This window comes from Pelophylax lessonae (genome assembly GCF_965119305.1).
Source record: "Pelophylax lessonae genome assembly, chromosome: 2".
Taxonomy (NCBI): Eukaryota; Metazoa; Chordata; class Amphibia; order Anura; family Ranidae; genus Pelophylax; species Pelophylax lessonae.
This window is the reverse complement of record NC_138769.1, coordinates 347605573-347633414: the sequence shown is the minus strand read 5'-3', so window position 1 is coordinate 347633414 and position 27842 is coordinate 347605573. Positions and strand designations below refer to the sequence as shown.

General features: G+C 40.9%; 1 protein-coding gene across 1 annotated transcript in view; it reads left to right on the top strand.

Moving 5' to 3' along the window:
• EPHA10 (EPH receptor A10) overlaps positions 1-27842 on the top strand; it is a 963870-nt gene that overhangs the window by 672519 nt on the left and 263509 nt on the right. The window contains exon 6 of the mRNA XM_082245791.1: positions 12442-12566. Coding sequence (XP_082101917.1) covers positions 12442-12566 — 125 coding nt within the window. The remainder of the gene's footprint in view (positions 1-12441; positions 12567-27842) is intronic.

Here is a 27842-nt window from a genome sequence, read left to right as displayed (position 1 = left end):
AACAAAGCCACACAGGATACCCAGGAACATGTAATTTTCTGGCCTGGCATCCTGACTTGCCCTTCTGCTGTACGAACTGTGCCTGTGTGGACCTTTACTGCAGCCAGGTCACACAAGCCCTCCATCATCCCAGGACCCTGTGATATCCCCACTGGCCGGGTGCGAAGGTTGACTCCTGCCCAATAATCTGCTACCCTATGGTCTGCTATATTCCCCTCCTGCAATGTGCTATTTGCATGGACCCTGTGTTGAGGCCAGGCCACATACGACCTTCCTGCTATGTTCCCCTGTGCTACCTGCATGAACCCTGAGTTGAGGTCTGCAGTGTTTCCCCCTCCTGTGACCTAGAAGCTGCTTCTACCCTCATTGCTGCTTTTTTTTTTGGTGCTTGCCTCTGGCTGATTCAGAATCACTGCCCTGTGACACTAAACTCCATTCTTGCTGCATTCTGTTGCTGTTGGACCCTTACAGTGACTGGATTGTTGCCCTGTGTTCTCCTGGACTTACTGTATATCATTCTTGTTTCATATACTCTGGTCTGTATTTACCTTAACTGCACTCCAGGCCACTATCACTGTAACTCAGGACTTACCTTGCTCTTCTTTAGAGCTGCTTTGGGTCCCTGGACTTACTGGTATACCATGTAGCCACCCTGGACTTATCCTTTGTTGTGCCCTATTACCACCTGTATCCTTGCCACTTGTCTGTCCTTGCAGGACCTGTGATAGTTGTCTTGTGGACTTACCCTTGTAGCCAAAATCCTTGTTTGCCAATCCCCTCAATAAAATAATTTTGTAGCCAGGGCACCTAAAACTCAATCACTGCATGTGTCCTGTTCCGCCTACTCCTTACACTGTTTATCTATCCACGCATTTCTTTTCTTTCTCTACTATCTGTTGCATCTGGTTGACTTAGTTATCTCCTGATTTCCTGCTTTTTCTCTGTGTAGTGTCTCAGTACCTGCTACTTTAGATTGTGTATTTGGACTTGCATCCTGATTATTGCTCTTGGATATGGCCCTATACCTGTGTGCCTAGATTCTGTACCTGGCTTGTAGTCTGGAATTATGTTACATTTACCCATCCAATTTCTGATGATGGATCCTAACAGTTTGGGCACCAAGCTCTCATAATGCGGAGATCTCAACTTCACAGACTACTGATCTGTAATTTTCAGTCTACTGATTTACCAAATCAGGATTGGAAGAGCAAATGCTTTGCAGCACTATTTCACTAATTCCATAAGTCTTAATTTATAGATACTGTCACAGTTCCTAAATTAGCAAAAGCTGGGTATTTGTTTATTCTTTACTATTTAAATACGATTAACTTAGTCTATGCCTTTGCAGAATGTAGAAGAGAAGATTAAATGCTTCTTGAAAACAAACAGTTGCCAATATCTTCATAATGTATGCTAAGTACAGATTTATTGAGGATATATTCAACATCCTGTAAAAGTCTGTGCCATGTCTTGACACATTTGTTCAATATATTATGTTGTGTGGATCCACAAAATGTTAATTTTTCCTGTGTGAACTTTGAATTGGCATGGATAAGATGCTTATATGCTTATTATTTATAATTAATAAATAACTATGGACCTTTGGAGATGCCTGCACTTTAGCAGAGAACCTTTTTTCATTCTTACCATATATAAAAAAGGCATCCAGCTGAGGAGTAGGTACCACAAGATGCCTGCTATAACTTTTATAAGTCAGAAAACCCTCCTTTATCTTAGTTCTACATTGCAGGTATGAATTTCCTGACTTCAGATTAGGTAGGACCTACTGTTATCACCCTCCTAAAGGGTAACTCCACTTCCATAGGGGAAGAAATCAGCAAATAAAGAAAAACAATATAGTGTATACAATTGTGACACAAATCATATTGTAATTGAATGTTATTAAAAATTACCTTTCCTTTTCAATCTGCAGCTGTTGTAATTTTTTGAAAATGCAATGCAATATGGCTACATGGAGGTGTTCTGTACACAGAATGTGTACTGACCACACCCCAGAAACATAATTTCCTGCTTGTTTGATTGGCTCACCAATTTTCCCAGAAGTCTGCCTAAGATACAAGTCAGATTTCTGGCATCCCCAAAAACAAAAATGTCATTTTTGGCGAGATACTCCAAATAGGAACATGTCTAAAGGGATGCAGACCTAGCAGCTTTCCTCATTAGAGCCCTGCAGCTGCCACAACTGATAGATAATTATGAAACCACTCCCATTAGACCCACTCAGCACAGAAGAACAAACAGGGATTCCTTCCGAATAACAAAACATAGGAATCTGCAACAATTTTTGTTAAAATCCTTGTAATGTACAGAGATCACCCAGAGGGGAATGTTTTTTTCTCAACAAAAGTGGAGTTACACTTTAAGTGAAAGATTTGTGACTATCAATCACATTGCAGGAGACTGAAGAGATTGAAGGAGACTGAAGAGATTGAAGAGATACTGCAAGAGATTGGCTTGGAGTTTGCAACTGACTCATCTGTGTTTTTTGCTGACCATTGCTTGAGAAGAGGAAAGGAATGTGGTCAGGTGTTTGCTATTGTGCGTTTGCTAATGAGACTAGCTCTTTAAGGTGTTACATTTGTTGCTGGGGAGGAGCTTGTGAAGGAGTGTGTGTATATATAGTGACAGACTCATTAGCTGGCCTAATTCATTAGCTGCAAGTACTCCATTCAAGTACAACATTTTAAGTACAGTGAAGAGATATTGCAGGAGACTGAAGAGATTGAAGAGATACTGCAAGAGATTGGCTTGGAGTTTGCAACTGACTCATCTGTGTTTTTTGCTGACCATTGCTTGAGAAGAGGAAAGGAATTTGGTCAAGTGTTTGCTATTGTGCGTTTGCTAATGAGACTAGCTCATTAAGGTGTTGCATTTGTTGCTGGGGAGGAGCTTGTGAAGGAGTGTGTGTATATATAGAGACAGACTCATTAGCTGGCCTAATTCATTAGCTGCAAGTACTCCATTCAAGTACAACATTTTAAGTACAGTGAAGAGATATTGCAGGAGACTGAAGAGATTGAAGAGATACTGCAAGAGATTGGCTTGGAGTTTGCAACTGACTCATTTGTGTTTTTTGCTGACCATTGCTTGAGAAGAGGAAAGGAATTTGGTCAGGTGTTTGCTATTGTGCGTTTGCTAATGAGACTAGCTCATTAAGGTGTTACATTTGTTGCTGGGGAGGAGCTTGTGAAGGAGTGTGTGTATATATTGAGAGAGACTCAATAGCTGGCCTAATTCATTAGCTGCAAGTACTCCATTCAAGTACAACATTTTAAGTACAGTGAAGAGATATTGCAGGAGACTGAAGAGATTGAAGAGATACTGCAAGAGATTGGCTTGGAGTTTGCAACTGACTCATCTGTGTTTTTTGCTGACCATCGCTTGAGAAGAGGAAAGGAATGTGGTCAGGTGTTTGCTATTGTGCGTTTGCTAATGAGACTAGCTCATTAAGGTGTTACATTTGTTGCTGGGGAGGAGCTTGTGAAGGAGTGTGTGTATATATTGAGAGAGACTCAATAGCTGGCCTAATTCATTAGCTGCAAGTACTCCATTCAAGTACAACATTTTAAGTACAGTGAAGAGATATTGCAGGAGACTGAAGAGATTGAAGAGATACTGCAAGAGATTGGCTTGGAGTTTGAAACTGACTCATCTGTGTTTTTTGCTGACCATCGCTTGAGAAGAGGAAAGGAATTTGGTCAAGTGTTTGCTATTGTGCGTTTGCTAATGAGAATAGCTCATTAAGGTGTTACATTTGTTGCTGGGGAGGAGCTTGTGAAGGAGTGTGTGTATATATAGAGACAGACTCATTAGCTGGCCTAATTCATTAGCTGCAAGTACTCCATTCAAGTACAACATTTTAAGTACAGTGAAGAGATATTGCAGGAGACTGAAGAGATTGAAGAGATACTGCAAGAGATTGGCTTGGAGTTTGCAACTGACTCATCTGTGTTTTTTGCTGACCATTTCTTGAGAAGAGGAAAGGAATTTGGTCAGGTGTTTGCTATTGTGCGTTTGCTAATGAGACTAGCTCATTAAGGTGTTACATTTGTTGCTGGGGAGGAGCTTGTGAAGGAGTGTGTGTATATATTGAGAGAGACTCAATAGCTGGCCTAATTCATTAGCTGCAAGTACTCCATTCAAGTACAACATTTTAAGTACAGTGAAGAGATATTGCAGGAGACTGAAGAGATTGAAGAGATACTGCAAGAGATTGGCTTGGAGTTTGAAACTGACTCATCTGTGTTTTTTGCTGACCATCGCTTGAGAAGAGGAAAGGAATTTGGTCAAGTGTTTGCTATTGTGCGTTTGCTAATGAGAATTGCTCATTAAGGTGTTACATTTGTTGCTGGGGAGGAGCTTGTGAAGGAGTGTGTGTATATATAGAGACAGACTCATTAGCTGGCCTAATTCATTAGCTGCAAGTACTCCATTCAAGTACAACATTTTAAGTACAGTGAAGAGATATTGCAGGAGACTGAAGAGATTGAAGAGATACTGCAAGAGATTGGCTTGGAGTTTGCAACTGACTCATCTGTGTTTTTTGCTGACCATTGCTTGAGAAGAGGAAAGGAATTTGGTCAGGTGTTTGCTATTGTGCGTTTGCTAATGAGACTAGCTCATTAAGGTGTTACATTTGTTGCTGGGGAGGAGCTTGTGAAGGAGTGTGTGTATATATTGAGAGAGACTCAATAGCTGGCCTAATTCATTAGCTGCAAGTACTCCATTCAAGTACAACATTTTAAGTACAGTGAAGAGATATTGCAGGAGACTGAAGAGATTGAAGAGATACTGCAAGAGATTGGCTTGGAGTTTGAAACTGACTCATCTGTGTTTTTTGCTGACCATTTCTTGAGAAGAGGAAAGGAATGTGGTCAGGGGTTTGCTATTGTGCATTTGCTAATGAGACTAGCTCATTAAGGTGTTACATTTGTTGCTGGGGAGGAGCTTGTGAAGGAGTGTGTGTATATATAGAGACAGACTCATTAGCTGGCCTAATTCATTAGCTGCAAGTACTCCATTCAAGTACAACATTTTAAGTACAGTGAAGAGATATTGCAGGAGACTGAAGAGATTGAAGAGATACTGCAAGAGATTGGCTTGGAGTTTGCAACTGACTCATCTGTGTTTTTTGCTGACCATTGCTTGAGAAGAGGAAAGGAATTTGGTCAAGTGTTTGCTATTGTGCGTTTGCTAATGAGACTAGCTCATTAAGGTGTTACATTTGTTGCTGGGGAGGAGCTTGTGAAGGAGTGTGTGTATATATAGAGACAGACTCATTAGCTGGCCTAATTCATTAGCTGCAAGTACTCCATTCAAGTACAACATTTTAAGTACAGTGAAGAGATATTGCAGGAGATAGTCAGGAGGTAGGCTGGAAGGTGGAAAAAAATAGAAACAAAAAGGTAAGATTTGTTTGACTTAAATTTACAAATTTTTTTTCATTATTTTTTTTTATTTTTCTCCTCTTTAAAATGGCAGACTTGGTTCAGTGCAGGAATTGTTGTGCATTTATTTAATGTTCCACTCTTTGGAGATTCGGATGCTGTCAGATCTGTAGACAATTCTAATTACTGCAGCAGGAAATTGCATTTTTGAAATCAGAGATATTTAAATTATCTGTTAAACAAACTCCAGCTGGGACTGCTGCAATGCCACTGCCACAGAGGACCCCCAGAAATGGCAGATGGGTTACTGTAGGTTCTGGAAGACTTAGAGTGGTGGATAGAAGACATGTCCCACAGTCGGTGGTTCTCCATAATTCATTTGCAGAACTCTCAGAATGTAAGGACAACATGGATATGGACTCAAGCACAGAGGGTGAGAAACCATCGACTCCTATGTCTAATGTATGCAAGACTGCAGCCAAGGACAAAAAAGATAAAGTGAAGTCTCAAAGGAAGCAGCTGTTGCTGGGTGATTCAATCATAAGAAGTGTGGAGCTTAAAGAAAATGGTTTTGTGAGATGTCTCCCTGGTGCTACTGCTAGACGAGATAGAAGACGTATTATTAATATTGTTAAGCAAGCAAAGCAGGAAGGGGACGTGGATGTTCTTGTCCATCTAGGGACAAATGACCTGGCTTGCAATGTAGTGTCAGAGGTCAAAAAATCTTTTATCACACTTGGTAATGACGTACAGGATTTTGCATCCACCATTTCATTTTCTGAAGTTCTGCCTGTGCATAATGTTCAGAATGATAGGCAGAGGTGCATAAAGGAGTTCAACATATGGCTTAGTAAATGGTGTCAAGAGCAAGGATTTGGCTTTGTTTTTCATGATAGCTCTACTTGGAATAGAAAGGAACTGTACAAAAAAGATGGTTTGCATCTTTCTCTCAAAGGAACAAATGTACTTAGTGAACAACTCCAAGAATTTGCGAAAGAGTATTTAAACTAGGAAGGGGGGGGGGCAAAAGAGTGAAAATACAAGAGTCCAATTGCCCCCCGAAACAATGCCAGAACAGGTCAGAAGCACAGAGGTTAAGAAATGATAAGCTCAGAGTCTTGTCTACAAATGCTCGCAGTTTAGGTAAAAAAATCAATGAACTTGGGTCAATAATGGCATCTGAGAATGTAGATGTAGTGGCTGTTACGGAGACATGGTTTAATGAAAGAAATGACTGGGACATAACCATACCAGGGTACTCTTTATACAGAAGAGACAGAGAAGGCAAGAAAGGAGGAGGAGTGGCCCTGTATGTGAAAGATAGCATTAAATCTAACCTAATACAAGTTGGTGAGGCCAACATAGAGTCAGTTTGGGTTACGTTGCAGTTTGCTAATCATGCAGTAACTCGTGTAGGTGTGATATATAGACCACCTGGTCAAGTTAAAGAACTAGATGATCTACTAGTTGAAGAAATAGCTAAAATGACAATGAAAGGAGAAGTTATCATTATGGGAGATTTCAATCTTCCAGATATAAACTGGAAAACCAAAATAGCAAGTTCTACCAGGAGTACAGATATTCTAAATTCCCTACTGGGGTTGTCTCTGCAACAAGTGGTTGAGGAGCCAACCCGGAGGGAGGCCATTTTGGATTTGGTATTCACAAATGGGGATTCGGTATATGATGTCATTGTAGGCGAAACCTTGGGATCTAGTGATCACCAGTCAGTGTGGTTTAATATAAGAACTGTGAAAGAGTCACACCACACAAAAACAAAAGTTTTAGATTTTAGAAAAACAGACTTTTCAAAAATGAAATTAGTCATAAATGAGTCCTTATCAGACTGGAACGGATTACATGGAGTCCAGGAGAAATGGGACTACTTAAAAGGTGCATTATTGAAGGCAACAGAAAATTGCATTAGACTTGTCAGTAAAAGCAAAAAAAGGAAGAGACCACTGTGGTACTCAGCAGAAGTGGCCCAAATCATTAAAAATAAAAAGCTAGCATTTTGTAATTATAAAAAAACCCAGAGCAATGAAGATAAGGAAATCTACAAGATTAGGCAGAAAGAGGCCAAGCAAGTTATAAGAACTTCTAAAGCGCAGGCAGAAGAAAAACTAGCTCAGTCTATGAAAAAGGGGGATAAGACATTCTTCAGATATATAAATGAAAAAAGGAAATTAAAACAAGGAATAACTAAATTAAAAACAAAGGACGGAAGGTATGTAGAAGAGAATAAAGGGCTAGCCGACTGCCTTAATGAATACTTCTGTTCAGTTTTTACAGAAGAAAAAGAAGGAGAAGGACCTCCACTTGAAAGGATGACTAATGAATCGTTTGATTCATGTGTCTTTACAGAGGAAGACGTTCTAAGATTGCTGTCTAAAGTGAAGACAAATAAGTCACAGGGTCCTGATGAGATACACCCAAAATTATTAAAAGAGCTTAGTGGTGAGCTGGCAAAACCATTAACAGATTTATTTAACCAATCATTAGCAACAGGAGTCGTCCCGGAAGATTGGAAATTGGCAAATGTCGTGCCCATTCACAAGAAAGGTAGTAGGGAGGAATCGAGCAACTATAGACCAGTGAGTCTGACATCAATAGTAGGCAAATTAATGGAAACCCTATTAAAGGATAGGATTGTGGAACATCTTAAATCCCATGGATTGCAAGATGAAAAACAACATGGGTTTACTTCAGGGAGATCATGTCAAACAAATCTTATAGATTTTTTTGACTGGGTGACTAAAATAATAGACGGTGGAGGTGCAGTAGACATTGCATATCTAGATTTTAGTAAGGCTTTTGACACTGTCCCACATAGAAGACTTATCAATAAACTGCAGTCATTGAGCATGGACTCCCATATTGTTGAGTGGATTAGGCAGTGGCTGAGTGACAGACAACAGAGGGTTGTAGTCAATGGAGAACATTCAGAACAAGGTCATGTTACCAGTGGCGTACCTCAGGGATCTGTACTGGGACCAATTTTGTTTAATATCTTCATAAGTGATATTGCAAAAGGCCTCGATGGTAAGGTTTGTCTTTTTGCTGATGACACAAAGATATGTAACAGGGTTGATGTTCCTGGAGGGAAACGCCAAATGGAAAAGGATTTAGGAAAACTAGAAGAATGGTCAGAACTCTGGCAACTGAAATTTAATGTGGATAAGTGCAAGATAATGCACCTGGGGCGTAAAAACCCAAGGGCAGAATATAGAATATTTGACACAGTCCTGACCTCAGTATCTGAGGAAAGGGATTTAGGAGTAATTATTTCAGAAGACTTAACCACTTTACCACCGGAGGATTTTGCTGTCTTCCGTCCAGGCCACTTTTTGTGATTCGGCGCTGTGCGACTTTAACTGACAATTGTGCGGTCGTGCGACGCCGTACCCAAACGAAATTTACGTCCTTTTTTTCCCATAAACAGAGCTTTCTTTTGGTGGTATTTGATCACCTGTGCGATTTTTACTTTTTGCGCTATAAACAAAAAAAGAACGTTTATTTTGAAAAAATAACAATATTTTTAACATTTTTTTATATGAAATTCCCCCCCAAAAAAATGTAAAAACCAATTTTTTTAAAAATTTTTGGCCAACTTGTTTTCTGCTACCTATGTTTGGTAAAAAAAATCACAATAAGCGTATTTTGATTGGTTTGCGCAAAAGTTATTGCGTTTACTAACAAAGGGAAAGATTTCTGTAATTTTTGGTGTTTTTTTTTTTAACGCGTAATGGCGGCGATCTGCGATTTTTTTTGCGGGACTGCGACATTGCGGCGGACAGATCGGACCCTTGACTGACATTTTTGACACTTTGGGGGTACCAGTGACATTACTGCAGTAATCAGTGCTATATATATGCACTGTTACTGTAAAAATTACACTGGCAGGGAAGGGGTTAATTTTATTGGAGAGGGAGGGGTTAATGTATGCCTGGTGCTTACTGACGTGTGGGGGGGGAGGGGACTGAGTGAGTCATGGACAGATCGGATGTCCAGCTATGCTGAACAGTCCGATCTGTCACTCCCTGTCACTATGGAGATCCGCCCGCTTGTGTTTACACAGGCGGGCGGATCTCCACACTAGATCCCCGACGATCGCCGCCGCTCCTCCCCTGGCCCGACTCCCGCTGTGACTGAAAACAGCGGGAGCAAGCCTCCGGCGGCGCGCAAGCGCCGCCCAGAAGGGGGAGTGTCTGACGACGTAGTACTACGTCGTCAGACGATAACGAGCCACTCTGCCGCAGTATTATTACTGTGGGCGGTGGTAAAGTGGTTAAAGACAATGTAATAGAGCAGCACGAAATGCCAGCAGAATGCTTGGATGTATAGGGAGAGGTATAAGCAGTAGAAAGAGAGAAGTGCTTATGCCGCTGTACAGAACACTGGTGAGACCTCACTTGGAGTATTGTGCGCAGTACTGGAGGCCATGTCTCCAGAAGGATATAGATACTCTAGAGAGAGTTCAGAGAAGAGCTACTGAACTAGTACATAGATTGCAGGAAAAAACTTACCAGGAAAGGTTAAAGGACCTTAACATGTATAGCTTGGAAGAAAGAAGAGACAGAGGGGATATGATAGAAACTTTTAAATACATAAAGGGAATCAACTCGGTAAAGGAGGAGAGCATATTTAAAAGAAGAAAAACTACCACAAGAGGACACAGTTTTAAATTAGAGGGGCAAAGGTTTAAAAGTAATATGAGGAAGTATTACTTTACTAAGAGAGTAGTGGATGCATGGAATAACCTTCCTGCAGAAGTGGTAGCTGCAAATACAGTGAAGGAGTTTAAGCATGCATGGGATAGGCATAAGGCTATCCTTCATATAAGATAGGGCCAGGGACTATTCATAGGATTCAGATATATTGGGCAGACTAGATGGGCCAAATGGTTCTTATCTGCCGACACATTCTATGTTTCTATGTTAAGTAAGTCATTCTTATTGTGCAGGGTGCTGATACCTTGTCAGGGCTTACTCAGATGTCAGAAAAACTAAACACATTTTCTTTTAAAAGAAAAAAAGTTCATTGCAAGGAAATTGTGAAAGCTGTTTTTAGGCAGGGCTTTTGGTTTAATGTGAAATTCCAGGTTTAAATGCATGGTAAATCATTTATTTGGGCCAAACTGGTACAAACAAACTATTTAGGATGTGTGCACATGGGTGTATTAAAGTACTCCTATTAAACCCATATAAATGTGGATAAAGAAATCTGAGACTTTTGGCATTCCAACACCACCAAGATGATATATCTCTCACTAATATACACTAAACTCAACTCCAAAAAGACATTTATTACAACAACACCCCTACTTAAATGGGAAGCGGAACTGGGCAAAACATTTTCTGACTTCCAGTGGCAAAAACTGATCCACAATAACTGTTGATTCACCCCATGTTCTAACTATTGGGAGCTATCACAAAAACTCATGTTGAGATGGCATTTTACCCCATACATAGCCGCAAAATTCTCTGACACTCAATCCAACCTTTGCTGGAGAGGATGCGGACAGGTGGACACTTTATCCCATATGATCTGGGACTGCGTACACCTCCGCAGCTTCTGGGCAGAGATACAGTATTTAAATTTAATTTCTAGAATTACTGGAATACTGGTCAAACCAAACATCGATCAGGCTACCCTTAGTATCAACATCTCTTCATTTCCACTGATGACTAGGTCTATAGCCATTCAGGTACTCTCTGCAGCACGATCAGTAATAATGTGTAAGTGGAAAACAAACGAAACACCAAGTGTACAAGAGATTCTAAAACAAATCAACATTATAGCAGAGTATGAAAAAATCATAAAATATAGAGATTGCACGGTATCTAAATATGAATCCAATTGGTCCCTCTGGAAATCGTTTTATACAACTATTTGGACAGGCGTCCATGTTACCTTTGGCTTTATCATTCTTTAACTCATTATAAATGGAATTTGAACTCATACATGCTGTAATATTCTATGTACAGGTCCAAGGTTGGTAGTTACTCAGAATTACATGCTAATTTGTGTTGACATTGCAGCTTGCTATACAAATGCAGTTGACGTAAGAGTAAAACTGGTGGTGGTGCCCTGCCCTGGGACACAGTTCATTCCCAAAGGGGGTGTCCAGGGGCAATAAGAGGCCCCATATTTTAGCGCAAGTGTTATATTAACAGTGCTAGTATTGTTATAGTCGAACTCTGACATTGGATTATCTTTGTATCCTTCTAACTACCTTTGTTCATTGCCTTGATGGAAGGCCAGTGTAAAACTGTTTACTTACTTTGTAACTTTTATTTTTGAAATTCAATAAAAACTATCGAAATTAAAGTGTTCCTATTTCCACAGAATTTTTCTGCCGGGAGCTGGCAAAAAATTCCAGCATAAAAAAAATGCTGATTTTATTGCAAAATTCTCTACGTTAATGTAAGTTTTTGGCCCCTGTAATTAATTTACATGCATACATATGCTTTTGCTCATATGTACATGACTTGTGCCAGTAAGCTGCTCTATGAATGCAGGTTTGGGGCATTTTTTCTTAATGCCACTATACACCACTCTAAAATATAAACCTAAATGCCCCAATGGGCATGGTCTGATTGGTTGAAAAAAAAACTGCATTTAGAGGCTTAAACAGAATGAAAAATGCATCTAAATGTGGCGTTTTTTTCTGGCCGTGTCCATGTGGCCTTACGGATAATTGACACCTGGAATTCTACTTTAAAAAAAGTGTGGCCAGGCCAATTAAAGGCTGTCTAATTGATTGCTATGGGTTACTAAATACTAGTAATCTCTGGACTGTGATGTTTGTACGCAGCTATACTATGCGCAAGGACAAGTACTAAAAGCCTTACTGAGTTACATACTAATATCATAAAACCTGATAAACAGATGTGTAAAAAGCTTTAAAGGGTGATAGGTGACATCAGTTTGAAATTATTGTGATCTAATGCAGTCTTGCCTAAATGGATATTTTGTATAAGCACATGTTTCATTTGCAACTTTGGCTAATTTTCTGCTCTCATCTTTTTAGCCTTGTCTTTGATCACTGACATTCGGGCGGACAGAGTGGATCAAAAAAGCATCACGTTATCATGGCAGGAGCCTGCTTTCCCATTCATCAACAACACAGAGTATGAGATCAAGTACTATGAAAAGGTATTTTGAGCTTTTCTTATTTTCAGTGCCATTACTGCCAGAACAGACTATCTGCTAATACAACATAAAAGAAAATATTTTCTCTGCAGGTTTAGAGGCTTGTAAGTATGTAGGTGATTGCAGCAATTTAGAAAAGTCATACTTTCCTATAAAATGCTCCAAAGCTGGCACCTGTTTTACTTTCTTCTAATTTCGGTTGCTTTTCATTTCATTTATAAAGTTTGGCAAAATAACTTTTTTCTTTTGCACTTCGTCCCATTTTGATGTTAATTGTAAACAATTTTGTCTCTAACCATTTGACATACACTATATTACCAAAAGTATTGGGACACCTGCCTTTACACGCACATGAATTAACCGCTTTACGACCGCCCTCCGCAGAAATACTGCGGCAGGCAGCCGCTCCTGCGCGAACTGCCATAGCGTCGGTCGCGCACAGGAGGCTAGGGGGTGAGCGTGTGCTCCCGACCCCGCTCGTCAGCAGGGAAGCCGATGCAGCGGGCAGGCGGCTCCGATTGCCGCCTGACACCCGCGATCGTTCCCCGCTGACAGAGAAGGACGGGCAGCTGTTGTAAACACAGCTGACCCTTCTTCTCCCTGGAATGATCACAGAGCCCCTGTGATCCTTTTATATAGGAACACAGGTCTCTATGGTGATTCCACAAGCCCCCCCCCACAGTTAGAATCACTCCCCTAGCCTAACATTTAACCCCTTGATCACCCACAGTGTTAACCCCTTCCCTGCCAATGGCATTATTACAGTAACAGTGCATATTTTTTGCACTGATTACTGTAGTAATGTCACTGGTTCCCCCCAAAAGTGTCAAAAATGTCAGTCAGGGGTCCGATCTGTCCGCCGAAATGTCGTAGTCCCTCAAAAAATTGCAGATTGCCGCCATTGCTAGTAGAAAAAAAAAAAACAATAAAAATGACATAAATCTTTTCTGTAGTTAGTAGTTAGTTAGTTAAAAGAATAAAGAGCAGCCAGCACGCTATGGAGTATTTAATATAGCACCAAAATTCATAAATCTGTGCAAACAAAGGCAGCTCTAAACCCCAAAAAGTGAAACAATTACAAACAAACATACATATTTGACAAATAATAAAATAAAAAAAGGCATAAAACACCCAGTAAAACAGCAGTTCCAATATTGCAATAAAGTCCAACATGATGGTAATGTACTGTACTACACTATTGAAATTTTGTAGTGCTCCAAAGTAAAAACCTTTGACCTTTTCACCAAGCACAGACGAGCTTATTATTAGCTTACCAGAATACCACGATTCTCTGAATATGAGTGGTCGTGGTAAGCATGTGTGTATATCTCCAGGTTGCTTCACTCCTCAGTAGTACTTGGGGTAGCAGCGGGAATCTACTCTCAAGTAAATATTGCAGGTATATCTGTACTGTATTAAATTGCACTTTAATGGTACAATTTGGGGTTTAGAGCTAGCTTTATTTGCACAACTTGCTTTTGTTTGAAATACCCAAACATTAGGTTTACTAGTTTAATCCTCTCACTTATTCAGGGGGCTATACAATCTTTCAATTTTATTTTATAATATTCATAAATCCACTGTGCCACGCTACTTCAATCCATGTAAACTCACCCTACAACACCAAACACAATAAACAGTATAAAATAAACAAAATACTAATAGTTCCACACTCATGCAGTAATATGTGAAATTACACTACAAATATCAGGTCCAAAAAGTAATACTGTATTGTGAATTCCACGCCAACTGGATCTCTGCCATCAAACAAACACACCAAATGGCTTACCAGAGGAATATGACTTTCATGTTATAGAGAAATCATATAACGTTCAATGTAATTGTGGCCACTATTCCATCAATCTTCCACTTTCCATCCCCCAGGTTGGCATCCAGGCAGGAATATCAAATTAAAACCTCCATCTCCAATTATCGCTCAATGCTTGCATGCATGGCAGGGAGAAAAAGGAGACCAAGAGGTTCCCACAGTGTAAAACCAGAAAAACTATTTTATTAAAAGAAATTATATGCATTTACAAATTTAATAGAAGCTTAAATTTATTTAAATAGAACAGCGCTGTCAGAAAACCAGTCCTGAGTGCCTAGAATGCACTTCCGGGAACACTTCTGAGAATGTGATGACATCACGGCACCTAGCTCTGTCCGACACATGTCGTCATAAATTATGTTTCCCCTGGCACGTAAGTTACGCTAGGTCATCAATTTTTATCCATGGAGGAAACAAGGAAAACTAAACCTCATTTTGATATTATTCAAGTGGCTTACAGGAATCAGTCACAATACCACAGATAGTTGCTATGTCACATATAAATCACATTGAGCAGGTGATTGGTAACCGGGCCTCCCCTGTGATTAACAATGCTGAGAACCATAATCATCTGCTTATCTATTTTATATGACTTTTCCCATCTGCCCACTGCCACATACTATCCACATACAGTATTTGCACTGACCCCCCTTCACTGACACCTACACTGACCCCTACACCAACACCTTCACTGACCTCTACACTGACCCCTACACTGTTTCCCCCTACACTGATTCCCCCTGCACTGACTCCCCCTACACTGACACCTAAAGTGACCCCCTATACTGACACCTTTACTGACCCCCCCCATATTGACCCCCCTACACTAACACCCCCCTTCGCTGAACCCTTACACCAACCCCCCTACATTGACCCCTTCACTGATACCAACACTGACCCCTTCACTGATACCGACACTGACCCCCTCCACTGACCCCTCCCACATTGACACCTACACTGGCCCCTTCACTAACCCCCCCACATTGACACCTACACTGACCCCCCCTTCACTTACCCCTACACTGACCCCTTCATTGACACCTACACTGACCCCTCCTACAGTGACACATACACCGGCCCCCTTCCCTGACCCTTCTTCCCTGCCCCTCCTTCACTGACCCCCCCCTTCACTGACACCTACACTGACCCCTACACCAACACCTTCACTGACCTCTACACTGACCCCTACACTGATTCCCCCTAAACTGACTCCCCCCTACACTAACACTTACCCCTCTACACTGACCTGCTACACTGACCCCTAAACTGACCCCCTACACTGACACCTTCACTGACCCCGCTACACTGACCCCCCCTATATTGACTACCCTACACTGACCCCCCTTACACTAACACCCCCTTCACTGAACCCTTACACCAACCCCCCTATATTGACCCCTTCACTGACACTGACACTGACCCCCTCCACTGACCCCTCCCACATTGAGACCTACACTGGCCCCTTCACTAACCCCCCCCCCCACATTGACACCTACACTGACCCCCCTACACTGACACCTACACTGACCCCCCTTCATTGACACCTACACTGACCCCCCTACACTGACACCTACACTGACCCCTTCATTGACACCTACACTGACCCCCCCCTACACTGACCCCCTGCAGGCATGGTACAGGAGAATGCAGGGCTGTGGGCATTGTAATGGTACAGGAGAATGCAGGGCTGCGGGCATACTACAAGAGAATGCAGGGCTGCAGACATGGTACAGGAGAATCCAGGGCTGCGGGTATGGTACAGAAAAAATGCAAGGCTGCAGGCATGGTACAGGAGAATGCAGGGCTGTGGACATGGTACAGGAGAATGCAGGGCTGCGGGCATGGTACAGGAGAATGCAGGGCTGCGGGCATTGTACAGGAGAATGCAGGGCTGTGGGCATTTTACAAGAGAATGCAGGGCTGTGGGCATTGTACAGGGGAATGCAGGTCTGCAGGCATTATACAGGGGAATGCAGGGCTGCGGGCATACTACAGGAGATGCAATGCTGCGGGGATGGTACAGGTGTAGCATCCCCACAGCACTGCATCTCTTGTAGTATGCCCGCAGCCCCGCATAATGGCAGGTAGTGCGGCTGTGGAGGAGTTTCACACTTACCTGTCTCTGAGACTCCATAGATTTAAAAATGGCGCCGCCCGTGAGCAACACGTCATTGCGCGTGCACCGCTGCCGCTCGGGAAAGCTTGTATGCGTTTGGCTATTGCTGGGAATAGCCGAATGTGTACGGCCTTTCCCGAGCTGTGGTGCATTAACGGTGACATGTTGGTGCCGGACGGCGCCATTTTTAAATCTACGGCATCTCAGGAGCACAGTCAGTCCAGTGTTTTGTTAAAAAAACCCTAAACCAGCTGTGTTTAAGTGACACTGGCGAGGCCACGGGATGCGCCCCCCCCCGGATTTTGCGCCCCATGCGGCTGGCCCCCCCAGCACCCCCCACACTATGCCACTCCTCCATTCTTGTGACATAGATACACCCTGTGAAACAGACTCTCCAAGGTGTTTAACCTCACGACACACATTGCCTCCTAAAAGGCAATTTTCTGCAAACAGACAAGGGTACTTTTTTTCAAATTCTAGCCACTGATTCTTGTCCCAACATTCTGGTAGAAGAATTCTCTCACTAACATCAGCAGCTGTATCTTCAGTAACTAAGTCAACTACAGCTGAGTTACTGACTGTGTAGTTTCTGCAGAGGACAGTGGGTCATCCTGCTGAAGCGGAGGCTCACACTGAGATGAGTAACTTGCAGACTCAGTATGTGATTTTTTACTGGAAGCCTTTGAGAAGAAATCTATAATGTTGCCCTTTCGTTTTGCTCATTTCTGTAAAAATAAAAACAATAAAAAAAATAATAATTTACTGAATGAGAGGGTGGAAAGGGTGGAACACACACTGGGTTCTGCAGTAAAACTAAAAGATGGAAAAAACCTTTGAAGCCAAAATGGTAATCATATAATGTCTTAATATTGTAGTATTTTTTTCCATTACTCAAATATTTAGGTTTTGTGTTCTGCATGCATCTTGAACACCACTTTTAGCATATCACTCTTTTTTTTTTTTTTTTTTTTTTGTGAATCTCTCATTTTAGTTTATGGCATTTACATTAAATATTTTTACTAAAATTAATACATTTAGGGTTCCCCAATTGATTTTAATGCTTTCTTTCCCCTGGCTTTATCTGCTGCTTGAGAGCCTCACTAACGAGTTGACCGGGTGTGTGTAATATAGTAGGCTGCCTGCTCCCTGCACTTCACAGAGCAGCTCTGTGTGGCTCTTGCTGCACTTTGACCCATGGCGTCACTTCCCCCGCAGCAAGCTGCACAGAGCTGCTGTGAATCATTCTGGGGGAAGCTAAAGGAGCCTACCTAATGGCAGCCTACTGCTGCTGTGTCTTTATCCTTTGCAGAGGCTCTGCTTCAGCTGTGTGGCACTCAATCAGATTGTGGCACTTATGCGAGCTATGTTGGCGGCTGCTGGAGCAGCGCCTGTCACACAGTGGCAACTCTAGGAACAATATAAGATACCAAAGTCAAAACTGGGGGGGGGGCACTCATAATTGTCACCACTATATAATACCACTGAAAAGACGAAGTAAGTATATACAGTATAAGTAAGGTTACAAAATACAAGAGTAATGCAGTATGCAAGGATTCCTTTTTATTGTACTAATCGAACACTTAAAAGACAAGCTTTCAAGAGTTTTCCTTTCTTCCTCAGGTATTGCTTCAGACCCCAGAAAAAGCTTTTCTTCACAGCCTAAAGCAATTTCACCAAACAGTTTATGCAGTAATAGCCCCTAGTGTTGGTGCCAGTTTATGCAGTAGTAGCCCCTAGTATTGGTGCCAGTAATAAAGCCTAGCATTGGTGGCAGTTTACACAGCAATAACCCCTAGTATTAGTGCAAGTTTATGCAGTATTAACCCTCAGTATTGGTGCCAGTTTACAGAGTAATAAAGCCTAGTATTGGTGCCAGTTTATGCCGTAATAAAGCCTAGTATTGGTGCCAGTTTATGCAGTAATAAAGTCTAGTATTGGTGCCAGTTTATGCAGTAATAAACCCTAGTATTGGTGCCAGTTTATGCAGTAATAAAGCCTAGTATTGATGCCAGTTTACGCAGTAATAAAACCTATTATTGGTGCCAGTTCACTCAGTAATAAAGCCTATTATTGGTGTTAGTTTACGCAGTAATAACTCCTAGTGTTGGTGCCAGTTCACGCAGTAATAACCCCTAGAATTGGTGCCAGTTTACGCAGTAATAAAGCCTAGTATTGATGCTAGTTTACACTGTAATAAAACCTAGTATTGGTGTCAGTTTACGCAGTAATAAAGCCTAGTATTGTTGCCAGTTTACGCGGTAATAAAGCCTAGTATTGATGGTAGTTTACACAGTGATAACCCCTAGTATTGGTGCCAGTTCATGCAGTAATAAAGCCTAGTATTGGTGCCAGTTGACGCAGTAATAAAGTCTAGTATTGGTGCCAGTTTATGCAGTAATAACCCCAAGTATTGGTGCCAGTTTATGCCGTAATAAAGCCTAGTATTGATGCCAGTTTATGCAGTAATAAAGCCTAGTATTGGTGCCAGTTTACGCAGTAATAAAGCCTAGTATTAGTGCCAGTTTAGGCAGTCATAAAGTCTAGTATTGATGCCAGTTTATGCAGTAATAAAGCCTAGTATTGGTGCCAGTTTAAGCAGTAATAAAGCCTAGTATTGAGGCCAGTTTACGCAGTAATAAAGCCTAGTATTGGTTCCAGTTTACGCATGCATTCCTGCAGGACTCAAGCCCTGGTGCTGCTGCTGTTGTCTTTAAATATAAAAAATCAATTACACTTGCAAAATATGTAATGCTAAAATATGGTGCTGCTGATGCCGTCAATGAGAATCATACTATTATAACATTGCATACAGCTTAAAAGCATCTCCCAAGCATGTAATATAAATGAGTAGTGTTCTTCCTATATTGCCCTAGAAGTCACATAAGTAGTAGTATCCTCTCCCTGCTGAACAGTATATTTAAAAATTAGTAAGGGTGCAGGCTTACCAGACCATGAAGACACCCTTATTCAGAGCGGTCAATACAAGCTCAAATGCTGATCATCTGCAACCATGGCACTTCTCCTCATTAAACACCATTGTTTTCTGAACACAGCTCCAAATGGACTCCTTTGGGTCTTAAACCACTTGCTGGCCCCAGTATAGCAGTTTTACTGCTACAGGGTGGCAGCTATGCGCCGGATCAGGTATATATATATACATGACCTGGCTCTTTCGGGTAGGATGTGCACATGCACGCCACCGCTGTCTCGCTTCCACACACGCGATGTCTGCTGGCACCCTCCAGTTATGCAGGACACAGGCAGAACGGCAATCTACCTATGGAAACAAGGCAGATTGCCATTCTGTCATTAGGGAAGGCTTTGATCCTGTGTTACTGCAAAGCAGGGACACTGATCTAAGACTTAGCTTAGTAAAAGCACCTCTCCCACAGTATATAAACACTGGCTAGGAACACATTTAACCCTTTTATCGCCCCTGTTGTTAACCCCTTCCCATAAGTACAATGACAGTGCATATTTTTTAGCTCTGATCACTGTAATAAGGTCGCTGGTCCCAAAAAAGTGTCAAAAGTCTCAGTTAGTGCATAATCACATACATACAGACCATGGGAGGAGTGGGCTTGATCGCCGCTGGCCTCCTGCAATCTTCAGGGAAACTGACAGGCAAGCCGCCTGCCTATGTAAATAAAGCAGACGGCTTTTCTGTCAGACAGGCACACAGAGATCATGTGTTTCAGCTTAGCACCGATCTCTGTGTGCCTGTCAAGGTCCCCCCACCCACAGTTAGTAAGCACATTTAGGCTTACATTTAATCCCTTGATCACCCCAGTATGAACCCCTTCCCTTCCAGTGTCATTTATATAGTAACAGTGCATAATATTTAGCACTGATTACTGTATTAATGTCCCCAAAAAGTGTCAACAATGCCAGTTAGGGGTCTGATCTGTCCCACACAATGTCGCAGTCCCGCTAAAAATCACTGATCCCCGCCACTACTAATAAAAACAAAAACATTTATAAGTTCAAAAATCTATCCTATAGTTTTTAAACGCAATACCTTTTGCGCAAACCAATTATTATACGCTTTTTGGGATTTTTTTAACCAAAAATACAGAATACATATTGGCCTAAACTGATAAAAAAATTTGATTTTAAATTTTTTTTATTGGGAATGTTTTATAGCAGAAAGTAAAAAATATTGTGTTTTTTTTTCAAAACTATCTTTTTTTTTTTTTTTATAGCGCAAAATCTAAAAACCGCAGAGGTGATCAAATACCACTAAAAGAAAGCTCTGTTTGTGGGGAAAAAAGGATACAGCATTGCACGATCGCGCAATTTTTAGTTAAAGTAACGCAGTGCCAAATCGCAAAAAATGGCCTGATCATTAAGGAGGTAAAACCTTCCGGAGTTAAAGTGGTTAAAATCACACTTACATGATAAACAGGCAATGCATTGCATAAAACATCCAGCCGGCAATCGTGTAGTACTCCCCAGGTTACTTCAATACACGATGACGTCACAAAGACACTCTGCCCGACCTGCTTCGTTTATGTGCAAGTTTTGAGAAGGAACAATGCTTTTTTTATACTTTAACACAACATATGTATTTTACATTTTGACACTAGAAGGGATATCTTATTTTTGTGGTTGCAGCTTTACGTAATTTTTGCACTATTTGCACAGTTTCTATTCATTTTCATATTTAAAAAAATGTGTTTTCATTGGTACAGGTCCCCCATGGCAGTACCCATCTCTCTGTGTCTTTTGTTTGACAATCCCTTGCCTGTTAGCTAGAGATGATTTTAAAAAATCGCCCTCCCCCATTGACTTTAGACAAACATGAGATTATGGTGTTGGTTGCCATTGCTAACAGCTACATCCACATTCTATGGTCATATGTGGTCAAAAAAAGGAGGACATCCGTTAAAGTCCTTATTTAGGAACTAGGGGTGGTTTATTGTCTATCCCCCCCCCCTTTGTTCCTGCCCCATTGACTTAAGTCATTTTCAAATTAAGGCGTTTTAGTGTCACTTTAAAGGAAAAAAAAAAACAACGATCTGTATTGTGTAAACTACTAATACCATCATTCCAACATGTAATGGAAATAAACAAAGACAGACATGTTTGAAGTCCAGCCTGGATGACAAACATTGCGCCACCTAAAGATACAATTAAGAAGAAAAAAGGCTTAGACATGAAAGGACAGGGTGTACGTTACCCACAAGCTTACTACGTGGAATTAAATGAAAAAAAGCCACAAAAAAGAAAATGAATGCAGCGCCAACATCCAAGGAGTGGTAAGCTGCAAAATATGGAATATTCCTTTTTGGATTTAGATTTGCTTAGAGGCCCATTCACAGTTGCCTGCATGCTACACCAGGGCAGTTTAACATGCGAGCAGCAGTCCATTTTGGTCTGTCGGCGGTGTAATGCTTGTTTTATTGCATCACACAACCCCCCTTTTTGTTTGAACTTTACTTTGCACAAAGTGACACTTCATTCATGTGACTGCACAGCAGTATAGTTCGCTTTACTTGCTGTTTGGTGACATGCAAGGCCATTCAGAAAGGAGCATTATTATGCAAACATGTTGCATATCATACAGCTCAGGAACCTAGTGAATCTCTACATTCTATTGTGAACATGACACACAGACAACTATTGTATCCTGTGTTTCATTGCAGTTAACTGGCCCTTCCAGGGAAATTGTAGGTAAATCAATACCACCCCTTTCAGTCTACAATGTCAGATACCTGATCTCATTTCTGGAGAGGTCCCCCTTGACAGGGGTCCACTCCCCACCTGATCAGACCATGTAATTGGAAAAACCAAGTTCTTTCATATCTGCCTAGAGTTCTTCAAGGTGCATCAATATATAGCTAAAATATAGGCAGTTGAAGTTATTTAAACCAAATCTGAATACTATTGTGTTCCCAAGCAGCTAACAAATATGCACTCAGATATAAAATATCAGAAAACTGTCAGATCTGGCTATACATGTCTTTGGCCTAGAAGGGGTTTAGATGGCCTGATCTCTATAGTCTTATATTATATACTGTATGTATAATATGCTCTATATAACTTTTTTATATTGTGCTGAGTCAAGTCTACATGCAAATACTTAGAATGGAAATAAGGTTTGGCTCCTAGCCACTCCTGTTATACTTGATCTCCTTTGAAATTCCTGGAGTGTGGAGAGACATTTCAAGTCATGTCTTGCAGTGAAATTTGGAATCCTATCAACACAACATGATTACATTAAGACAGAAACACAGGCTCTCAAAATGAATACGTCCTTTAGTTATGCAGAACAATAAACTAATTAGCTGTGACAAGCTGTAGCTAAATCAATACTGAACCTTTCCTATTATGTATAATTGTATTTCCAAGGCATAACTGCATAACCAATTTGAGTTGAACAAATCAAATATCGTAACTAAAGGTCTAATCATGGTGGATTATTTAGAAAATGAGATGGCCTTAATTTGCAAAAGGAAAATTGCACTGCCAACCTAACGATCATGCATGTAGATGATAAATATTGTTCGTGACATGTAGAATAGGAAAACAGCAGTGAAAGCTCGATTTTCTTGAAAGTAAAATATTTGTTGCAGATTATTTTCATTAGCTGTTAGATTAGCCATTGCAAATTTTCCAGTAAAATGATAATTGCCTGGCTTTCATGCTAATCCTTTGTTGTCACTTTACTGTAATTTGTTCTGGGTCAGTGACTCATTCTACTTAACCAGAGGCAGCCATGTACCTAAAATTTCCATATACAGGCTAATATTTCTCTCATGACAGGCATCCTTTAAGAGTTTCTGATATGTCCTTTTTAGTAGGACCATTTTACAGAGCACATATGAAAAAAAAAAAAAAAACTATACGACTCAGATTAAAGGTAATCTTTCTGATTTGAGCACATTTGCAATAATCCCTGGATAACATCAGGACTGCACTAATTGATTTTACTGGTTGCATGGAATTGCTCTTTAATGGACTATTATCCTAAACTACTTCCCAGCAATTTTCCTCCATTGATAGATTCCACCAATAGAAACCATTTTAGCTTGGAATAATGGCAGGTAATGTGATTGCTTCACACTAACAACAACCTCCCCTCCTACACATTAAAAGTGGTATTTATAAAAAAAAAAAAAAATCTTTCAGGGCGATGAAAGTCAACTATATAGATTATTTTAGAAAACTGTATTTTTAAATAAAGCAAGTGCATTGCCACAATACATAAGTGTTAGTGGGCTCACAAACATTTCCTACATCCTTCTAAAATGTAAATTAATCTCCAAATATAATGTACTTGTCCTGCATTTGATAAATACATAAAATATGTATGGTCTGATCAGCAGATTTTGAACTAAACAATAATCATTGCTGTTGTGACAAAAGACATTTCAGTAGTCCTGTTTACTGTTAGTTGATCTATATATTATTTTATAGATTGGCAGGAAAAGATTACTTAAGGGTTCTTCAACTCTACTTTCATTTAACCATTTATGTCATATGCCTACAATATAATTAAAGGAAAGATAGAGAGTCTGTTAGTCATTATTGCTGTCTGTGCCCCCGCTAGAGAGATTCATTATCTCTGTTTATCCTGTTTACCATAATCACAAAAAGTGAAAGAAACTCCCATATCTTGGTTTGTCACCAGAAAAGCAATAGAGAGGAAATCTTCCAATAGAGACAGTAGTTCTGGTGACGACAAATAATTTATCTCACTTTAGAGGGATTTCTCTTCACTTCCTCTTTTGGCTATGGAACAGGAAGTGAAGGGAAATATTTTGAGGGAGACACATGTAGGCAGGTTGTTTATTGCTAGTTAATGGCTGGTCTAGGCTGGGGGGGAAAGAGTTAAGTATGCGTGCACAGTTTCCTGGCTTTTTGAATCCAGCCTTACTCTTTGGCCCGCGCTTGACTAGATATGCTGTGAGGGAGAACTGCTGCAGTCCATTGGAAGCACCATGGATCTGGAGATTAACCAGCACCTGGAGAACGCCAACATAGACTACTACATTGCAGAGGTATGGGCAGCCATTCAGTTATAGTTAAAGTTAGGGAATGGACCCTGTTCATATTAACCTGTTTTACTAAAGAACTTTAAGGACTGTACTGAGCTTTTTTATTCAAAAGGGTGCATGTTGCTTTTGGCGCATCAAAAAAAAAATAAAAGGGGGGGGAGGTCTGTAAAAAAGTATGAAGTAACACCACTACAAAAGGGCTAACTTGACAAGGCAAGAAGAAGAGTGTAGTTGCTAAGAGTACTGTGACATAAGGAAAGGCAAGGTGATTGAGTGTTGTATCACCTTGCATGCTTTCTTATGTGGGAAACTAAGGTAGAACCCGGTCCGTGTTTTCCAGGCCATCTTGGCAGTGTGGATTCTGAACTTGTTTTTGCTTTCCACTTGTGACCAACAGCAGGTGGTATAAATAAGGAAGGACTGGAGTAAGCTCTGGCCTGGGACTTAGGAAAGCCTCCCGAGAGAGCTATATGTGGAGAGAAAGGTAAAGGTTTCCAAAACGTTGTTGGCGACTAGGAGAAGCTCTTCACCTGTGAGATAGGAACCTGTACTGTTTAGTTAGTGCCTGGAAAGCAAGGATGTATTTTCTGTTTTGTTTGTTTCCTGTGCAACCTTTTAAATAAAACTGACTACAAGTCAAAATTTTAAGAAAATACTTTTTTCCCAGGAAAGGTGAACAGTACTGGAGCTAAGCCCCCCACAGTACCCAAGCATGAGTCCAAAACACAAAGCAATTAGTCATCAGGTATAGATGACAGGTCCTCACGTAACAAGGGAGTCGATGTTTGGCTGACTCCCTATCAGTTGGATACTCATAGCAACCAGACCCAAACCCATGATACGTGACTTGGTCACAAGGTACAGAAGTAAAGGAGTTAAAAAGTGCACACATGAGGTCCGCACTATGTGCATGGCAGGACCTTATACTGTTACTGGGAGTAAGGTGACAGATGTGTGCTAGACAGGTGGAACGGATGCAGGCTCAGCATGTCCCTCGTAATGCAATGTTTAAGTTACAGTGTGTAGTGACACCATGTTTTCAGAGGAACTCTGTATTTTGTTTTTTTATTGCACATGATGTAGAAGCTCATCTCTAAGTCAGAGAACTGCCTTAATGTTAGATTTTTCACATGACCACAGTCTCTGCCTGGTCCCAGAAAATGATGAGTGCACTCTGCATTAAAGGTACCCCCACCCCCAGAGCGGTATAAGAAGGGTTATAATCCTCTCTTACTCTTTCTAAAATAAACCAAAAACAATTGCCTTTCGTGCTATTTTAACTGAAACACAAGCTTTTCTTGCAATCAAATGTTGTTCCACTTATTATATTTCAATCTACATCCAGTGGTGGTTTTATAAAACTGACAAAAAATGTTCTTTCTTGGCACCACAGCAATAGTACTGTAAAAGTAATGCTCTTGTGAATTTACCTGTTTTTCCAGAAGTCACAAAACTTTAGGACACATTCCAGATTCCAGAATTCACATTCTAAATGCATTTTTTTAAAATTAAATTAAATTAAATTAATAAAACATGTATTACTCACCTACTCTGTGCAATGGTTTTGCACTGGGCATGCTGAGCGGACCGGTTCCCACGCCGGCACTGTCTACTCCTGTTATTCTGTGCAGGCTCAGTCCTGAGCCAAACTGTATGTGTTTATAGAAACACACAACGCAGTTTGGCCCCTTCCCCTGCTCTCTGCTCACAGGTTTTAACTGGCAGCAGCCAATGGTTTCTACTGCTGCACAAACATTCTGTGAGAAGAGAAAGACAGGGGAGAAGAGCAGCATTGGATTGATACAGGAAAACCCAATATAACCAGAAAAAAGATTCCTTTTTTTTTGGGTTGGTGGCGTGATTGATGATGGATTTACATGGCGTGACACTTATTTTTAATTTTTATGTTTGAATAAAGGACTGGTCAAAAACTGTCTCATGTGTTTATTTTTTCGTACACTTTTTTGATGAATGGGTAGGGGTACGATGTACTCGATACCCATTCACATGGGGGGGCGCGGGATCTGGGGTCCCTTCTTGTTAAAGGGGGCTTCCAGATTCCATAAAGCCCCCCACCCGCAGACCCCGACAACCACAGCCCAGGTGTGGGGAAGAGGCCTTTGTCCCCATAAACAGCTCTGCCCCCCTGCCCCAAAGCACCACCCATGTTGAGGACATGTGGCCTGATATGGTTCAGGAGGGGGGGCATTTGCTAGTCCCTTTTCCTGACCTGCCAGGCTGTGTGTCCGGATAAGTGTCTGGTATGGATTTTTGGGGGGACCCCTTTTAAGCACAGGGTTCCCCTTAAAACTCATACCAGACCAAAGGGCCTGGTATTGACTGGGGGAGGCAACCCATGCAATTTTGTTCCTTTCATTTTTTTAATAGAAAGGAGTAGGCAATTGTAACCGAAAGTAATTCTAAATGGGATTTGACTGTTTTTTTTCCTTTAGAAATGTCATTTTTGCTGTAGCATGTTTAATGCATGCTACAGATGTACAGAGGTTTTCCCCCTTAATGACCAGACCATTTTTTGTGATATGGCACTGCGTTATTTCACCTGACAATTGTGCGGTCGTGCAACACTGTACCCAAATAAAATTTAGGTCCTTTTTTTTTCCACAAATAGAGCTTTCTTTTGGTTGTATTTGATCACCTCTGAGATTTTTATTTTTTGCACTATAAACAAAAAAAGAGCGACAATTCTGAAAAAAAAACCTATATTTTTTTACTTTCTGCTATATAACATTCCCAATAAAAAAATGTAAAAATCAAATATCTATTTTTTTTTTTTTTTTTTTGTTATCTGAAAGATATTCCCTGAGACTAGAAAATATTATGTCACTCTTAAATTTGTAAATCTTTGGAAAAGCAGGATCTGGCTGGACAAGGGGGAAGAGGATCTGGATTGCTATTGCAGGGCCTTGGGCCTTGGACCTGAAGTGTAAGTATGGAGACAAGATGGTATAGAGTGAGCAAACTCCAATCCTCTTGTGTTGTTTAACAAAGCACTGTTCAACAAGCTGCACGACTGCTCACCAACCAGAGATGTTCATCTACAACTAAAAAACACTAACACATGAGAGGTAGGTTGTCTTCCAGCCTGCTGTGCGTAACTAAAATAAACAAGTCACATAGTGCAGAATGTCACACCAAGTTGTATGTGTGATCAAATTGCATCAATGGGAGGGGCTTAATGACCCCCGCTTCTTAGCACAAATCCCCCCACACCCCCATGCCCATATCTTCCACAGTACAGATCTCCCCTAATATCTCTAAATGCCCATCCCAACCCTTCCCCTCAGTACAGACCCCCCCCAACACAAATCTTTCAG